Source organism: Notothenia coriiceps, unplaced genomic scaffold, assembly GCF_000735185.1.
Source record: "Notothenia coriiceps isolate Sejong01 unplaced genomic scaffold, NC01 NC01_scaffold00009814, whole genome shotgun sequence".
Taxonomy (NCBI): domain Eukaryota; kingdom Metazoa; phylum Chordata; class Actinopteri; order Perciformes; family Nototheniidae; genus Notothenia; species Notothenia coriiceps.
In genome coordinates, this window is record NW_011342515.1 from 1 (window position 1) to 6,089 (window position 6,089).

The 6,089-nt window shown below is 41.3% G+C and overlaps 1 protein-coding gene and 1 long non-coding RNA gene across 2 annotated transcripts; both read left to right on the forward strand.

The window, feature by feature from the left end:
- Positions 1-6: 6 nt before the first annotated feature.
- Positions 7-3,737, forward strand: LOC104945600 (hephaestin-like protein 1). The gene is made up of 7 exons (XM_010771302.1): positions 7-117; positions 235-366; positions 799-1,004; positions 1,190-1,334; positions 1,500-1,712; positions 3,238-3,480; positions 3,610-3,737. Exons 2-6 carry the CDS (start codon positions 282-284, stop codon positions 3,471-3,473), a joined length of 885 nt encoding a protein of 294 aa, XP_010769604.1. The 5' UTR covers positions 7-117; positions 235-281; the 3' UTR covers positions 3,474-3,480; positions 3,610-3,737.
- Positions 3,738-4,125: 388 nt separating this feature from the next.
- On the forward strand, positions 4,126-4,621 carry LOC104945601 (uncharacterized). The gene is made up of 2 exons (XR_798360.1): positions 4,126-4,233; positions 4,345-4,621. It is a non-coding gene; the product is annotated as an uncharacterized lncRNA (long non-coding RNA).
- Positions 4,622-6,089: the final 1,468 nt, after the last annotated feature.

A 6,089-nucleotide genomic window follows, 5' to 3' on the forward strand; every position in this document is an offset into this window, starting at 1 on the left:
ATGGCGGGAGGATTGGAGGTGAATACCTTAAAGTTATATACGAGGAATACACAGACGATACGTTCACCACGTTGAAACTGAAACCAACACCTGAGTCTCTACACTTAGGAATCTTAGGTAAGGTCTCTTTCTTTTTAGCAAATTCCAGTTTGTTATTTACTGGTACACTTGTGTCTTGCTTTGCACCTCACAACAACTCTTGCCTAATGAAAATGTTCTTCTGTATTTGTCCAGGTCCAGTCCTAAGGGCAGAGGAAGGAGACACTCTCAGAGTAACCTTCATGAATAAAGCTGATAGGAACTTCAGCATCCAGCCTCACGGCCTGCACTACAATAAACACTTCCAGGGAACAAGCTATGAGGACGGTGAGGAAGCATTGCACACAGATACTGGCTGCACCTTACCTGCTATAACATCTTTAAATTGTTTAATTTACTTGAGTAGTAAAAAGAGAAGAAGATGATTATTTATTTTATTATTTTTGTATTCAGTTTTTCACATGTATACAGTCATAGAAGATTTTTTAAGCAATATCCGATGATTAACCATTCAGATTGACTGAGGCATTTGTTTGCATGAATATTGCTTCCAGACTGGAGAATACATCCCTGCCTGAACAACTGTTTAAAGATTAAACATAAAGGGATGCAACTATCTGCACCTTCAAAAATAAGACTTAACTTAAAAAATAAAAGTCATGCCAAGTCAAGTGAAGGATTGTCATGCAAAAGAAAAAACAGATTTTGACTGAAAAAAGCCTATTTCAAACAGTTAGTTCTCTGTGTGAAATGCTTTAGGTGTTGATAAGCCAGGCTCTCACGTGGCTCCAGGGCAAAAGTTCACCTACACCTGGCAGGTGATAGAGGGTCCTTCTCCATCTGATTCTGCGTGCATCCCCTACCTGTACTACTCTGCCACCGATCCCATCAGGGACACCAGCTCTGGATTGATGGGACCTTTGCTCGTGTGCAAGAAGGGAACGCTGGGGGAGAACAGGACCCAGGTGAATTGAAATAGATTAAATTAAAAGCCACAGCTCTGTTGTGATTAGGTGATTGAAGGACCTTTGTTGGGAAATTGAGCCATTGCCTATAAGTTGAGAACAAAATAAAAGTTTTCATGCCGTTGACTGCAATTAAGTGCATCCCCGACTCATCATTACTCTCGCTGTGTTCATTTTTTTTACAGAAGGGTGTGGATAAGGAGTTTTTCCTTCTGTTTTCTGTCATGGATGAAAGATTGAGCTGGTACATCAACGAGAACATCGAGAAGTTTGGCAGCAACGAGACAGATGTTGAAGATGAAGACTTTGTGGAGAGCAATTTGATGCATGGTAATGAACGGGTACCAGAACCGCATTTTGTCTTTAATTGAATTCATTGATTGATTGTAGGTCATGTAACATTAGCACTATATTTTGAGTTCTAACCCTAATACTTCTTCAGGATTTTCTCACTTGTCTCTACATTTTTTGTTCTAATCGTCCTTTCCATGTTAGCTGTCAACGGACGCATGTATGGGAACCTCCAGGGACTGCAGATGTGCGCCGGGGACAAAGTTGTGTGGTACACGTTTGGGCTAGGTACAGAAGCGGACATCCACGGTGTTTATTTCGAGGGGAACACCTTCAAGAAGCAGAGCACGACACGAGACACTATCAACCTGTTCCCTCACACAACTGCTACTGCCATCATGCAGCCGAACACTCCTGGTTAGTCATATCACACACACATGGTCAAAAACACTGTTCTGCCTCTTAAAAACACAGTTCCTTTCCTCAAATAGATTTTAAGAGTATTTTAGGTTTTGCTTGACAGACAGATTTGTTTTTTACAAACATCCTTAGAGGACCCTCTGTGAATGTTTTCCTCTGACGTGTACACCACTTCCAACACTTCACAGCAGGAAACATTAATAACTAGAATACAAGGAGGAATTTCAGTGCTCCAAGTTCAAGGACAATTCCACAGTACTTTGCAAGTCTAGACTACTTTAAGTAGTAATAAATATAGAATTGTGAAAAAAAATAGTTTCTCAAAAGGTTTTTCACCAGAATAGGTAAATAAAGTTGAATATATGATAATAATAATAATAATAATAGTAATAATAATAATAATATGACTTGTACTGTTACCACCTCCAATACAAATAAACAAATTGTGCATTTGACGTTAAGATATTGTATTTGCTAATTTATACAATAGAAAGTTGAGAATGGAGTCCAAAGATCAATAAGGTTAAAATTATAGGCCATACTGAATGTTGAAGTCACCTTTTAAAATCCTTGTCATGTTTTTTAGGCATAACTAATATACTCTGATAAGAATAATAATGTCTATCTGATGTGTTTTTTCTTTAAAGGGTTAAATCAACAAAATAACATAGGCTAAATAAACCAGACTCGGAAATATTTATTTTCAAACAAACATAATTCTGCACACTTAAGCTTAAACATCATCAACGATGAATGAAACCCATTTTTAAATGGATGGTGACTTTAAGATTGCCCAAATAGCACAGAACAATTTAATATTGTGCAAAAACAGTGTGAAAATATGCAGTCTTGCACACATGTTTCATGCTTAACCAAAACTGCTAAATATAGCAAAACAAGAAATGGAATGGAAGTGTAACACTCAAGTGTATAGAGAGAGCTACAGTACAAATGTTAAGGGCATAATGGAGTGTTTCAGCTGAAAATCCATACAGTCAAGCCACAAACAAATCCATCCTCATGTGTCCAAACCATATCCTCTTCAGAGGTGGGAAGTAGTGGAGTAGAAATACTTCGTTACTGTACTTAAGTATATTTTTCTGGTATCAGTATCAAAACAGGCTGGTTACTTAATCTGTGTTTGGTGGTGTGATCATTATTATTTAGAGTCATATTGATTTTAACACGATCCGTGTATCCATCATTTCCTGGTCTTCTCTAAGAGGGACCAATGAAAACGCTGTCATTTTGCCGTTGTTCAGCATCGAAATATTCATTAGCTAACAATTACATTATTGTTCTATTCATATAAAGCGGGGTCAGTTACTCTTTAAAACAGCTGGTAGTTATGGGTACTTTTTACTTAAGTACATTTCGAAGCCCATACTTCTTTACTTTTACTTGAGTAATTAGTCACAGTACTTCTACTTTTACCAGAGTATTTTTTAACACGATTATCTATACTTCTACTTGATAAAGGATGTGTGTACTTTGCCATCTCTGGACCCTTTATTCCTTTCAGGTGTGCACGAGGTGAGCTGCCAAGAGTGGGCGGACCATTTCTCAGCCGGACATGAGGCCAGCAGTACAGAGTGGACTCTGTCCCAGACACAAACTAGAGCTCCACATCAAAGGAGGGCCCGACCAGAGGAATTGTGCAAGTATTTTATAAGGTGGCTGAATGAAAATAGTGTGGGGACTTCTCTCTCACCCAAGAGAGACCTGGGAGCAGGGAAGATACCACCCACGGCACATTAGAAGACAGGTATGTGCGTAAGAATAATTGGTAGGATGATGTATTTCAGAGTGTGACGCTGGGAGCCTGTGATTAGTGGCGGTGAACTTAATTACTGTTCTGGTTAATGGAAGCAAAATTGTTACATGGTCTCCCAAGTCAAACAGGCAAATATTGTTTGGTGGGAGGGGGGAAACAAAATTGGCTTTCCGCGGCTTATAAGAAGGTGGTGGTACAGAGAAATACACCCGATGAAAGCTTCCACTGTTAAGAAGAAACGACCAGCCCAGAACAACAAACCACTTGGGAATTATGGGGTAAGCTTTAGCTGTTCTTCATGCCTTTTTTTTTTTTTAACCCAAAGAAAAGACAGTAGAAGCACAGATTTTCTCTTCCCCTGTAGTCCCAATAAATCAAAGCAAGTAGGAGAGCAAGATCGTGGATCACCTTTCCAGAAACCAACGCTAAACAGGCCCGTACCTCGATAAGTGCACATGGAGTGAAGGCCAGCGGTGCACACCCATTTCCCTGTCAAACCTGGGTGAGTCATTTGACAAGAAAACTACAATGTTTGCTGCTGCTTTCTAACTAAAGGGTTGGGAAACACTGGGCCTTTTACTCAGAACTAAATGATTTGTCGGTTTTTTATGTCTTCCTTTGCCTCTAGGTTAATATATTGGGGACTGAATGGGAAAATGTTCCCTAGCTCTTGGTCCGGGTTCCATTGAATCCTAACCTGTATATCTTATGCATACACTTCTCCAATGTGGGACTTCAATTAAGGTACATACTTCCTGTTGCATTCACAATGGAAAGCAAATAAGTCACTGTTTGTGTGGTGTTTTTTAATGGACATGTTTGAAAGAGTGGAAGATGTTTCCCTGACAGGGCAAGATTCCCTCTGTTTATCTTCAGGATCTGTAACAGTGGTTCCTTCTGGAGGCCTCTGGTAATCCTTGCAGGCCGCGGGAGCTGCTGCAGCGAGGCGAGGGGCCCCCCGAACAGACCCAGAGGGATGACCGTGGAGAAGGAGTTCGCTCTGCTCTTTTATGGTGCCATGACGAAAACCAAGTCTGGTAACTTTGGACGAGAAACATCAAAAACATACTCGGTGGCTGGACCCTCCGATACCTTAACACTAGGATGAAGACTTTTGAGGAGAGCAAACAAGGATGCAACGGTACAAGAGATAGAAGAGAGGCACGGAGGAGTTAAAGTGTCTTAAACAGTCCGTTAAAGAATTCAACGTCTTGGTTGTATTTGACTTCCTTGCGAGAATAACGTTGTATATGGTAAGCAGAAGAAGGTATTAAAATGAGATTGAAGAAAACATGTGGCAGCATATGTGTTACGTCCCGTCCCTCTACCAAGCGGTAGTGGCTTCGTGGGGAAGATCCCGCAACATAAACCAACCACGCAACAAACACAAGAAAATTTAGTTAAAACGACGGGCCATTTATTGTAAGCACAGCCGTAACTCATATGCATGCCTACCGGCAGAAAGGAACCAAATCTGGAGGAACAGCGTAAAATAAAATAAAAAAGAAGAAGGGGCCTGGGCCCAGCCCACCATGGGGGCCGTAGACCCAGACTCCTCCTCTTACCCAGGAGGTCCCAAGCCACAAGCCCTACTGGGGAGGAAAACAAAGCCCGCGAAAAAAACCTATGGCTAACATCCTCCAGAGTTCCAACACAATAAAATACAGCCTAAATTATGTATATCCACACGAGGACGGAGGAAAACCAACGGTCCTCATCCCCTCGGTCCTTTCAGACGGAAAAGAGACCTCTTCCTCCTTCAGCTTTCTCCTCTTAAATTCATCCCCCAGCTGAATGTCATCAAAAGGACACCTGGGGAAGGCGGAGCCAGGAGCGGAACAGGTGTACCTGCACAGAGGAAGACAGAGAAAAACACACCCCAGCACGTTACACCCCCACCATGAGTTAGTGAATTTTTTGTTACAGAAAACAAAACAATCACAACAATCGCTTTCAGTCGACCAAGCGTGCTCCACCACTCACTCCACCCCAAGCAACCAGGCTACATATTACAAGCGCGACAATGCATCAGCCAACCAATTGGTCCCTTGCCACGAATGTGTTTGACCTCAACAATTGAAAGGCCTGCATAAAAATGCTCCACCGCATCAACCTTTGGGTTTTGTGTTACGCATTCTCTGCAGGAACAAAAACGGGGACCCTGGGGTTTTTTTTCAGGACACTGTGTCTCAGGGGATTAATATTTAAGAACCTAATTAATGGTGTTATCACCAGATAACGGAAATTAATCCTCAAGCCTACCCTGACCGATATAAAACCATTTTTACCCAAACAAACACAGTCTCATAAGAAGCATCTAGAATGACCCCTTAAGCGAAAAAATGCTAACGGACATTGGCACAGAACTCAAGATAAAAGTACCCTTAATTACTTATCGTAGCTTGCACATACAAGATCTCCGATTAAAGCTGAGGTTCCACAGAATTTATTTAGGTATATAGTTATCATCACTCGAGGTGATTGAATTGCGACAGGGGAAGCCAAAGACAGACATCAACAAACACGTACCTTTACGTAGCTTCTAGGGAGGATCCGTCTTCACCGTAGTTGTTAATCTGAATCAAAAGACCGTGTTCAAT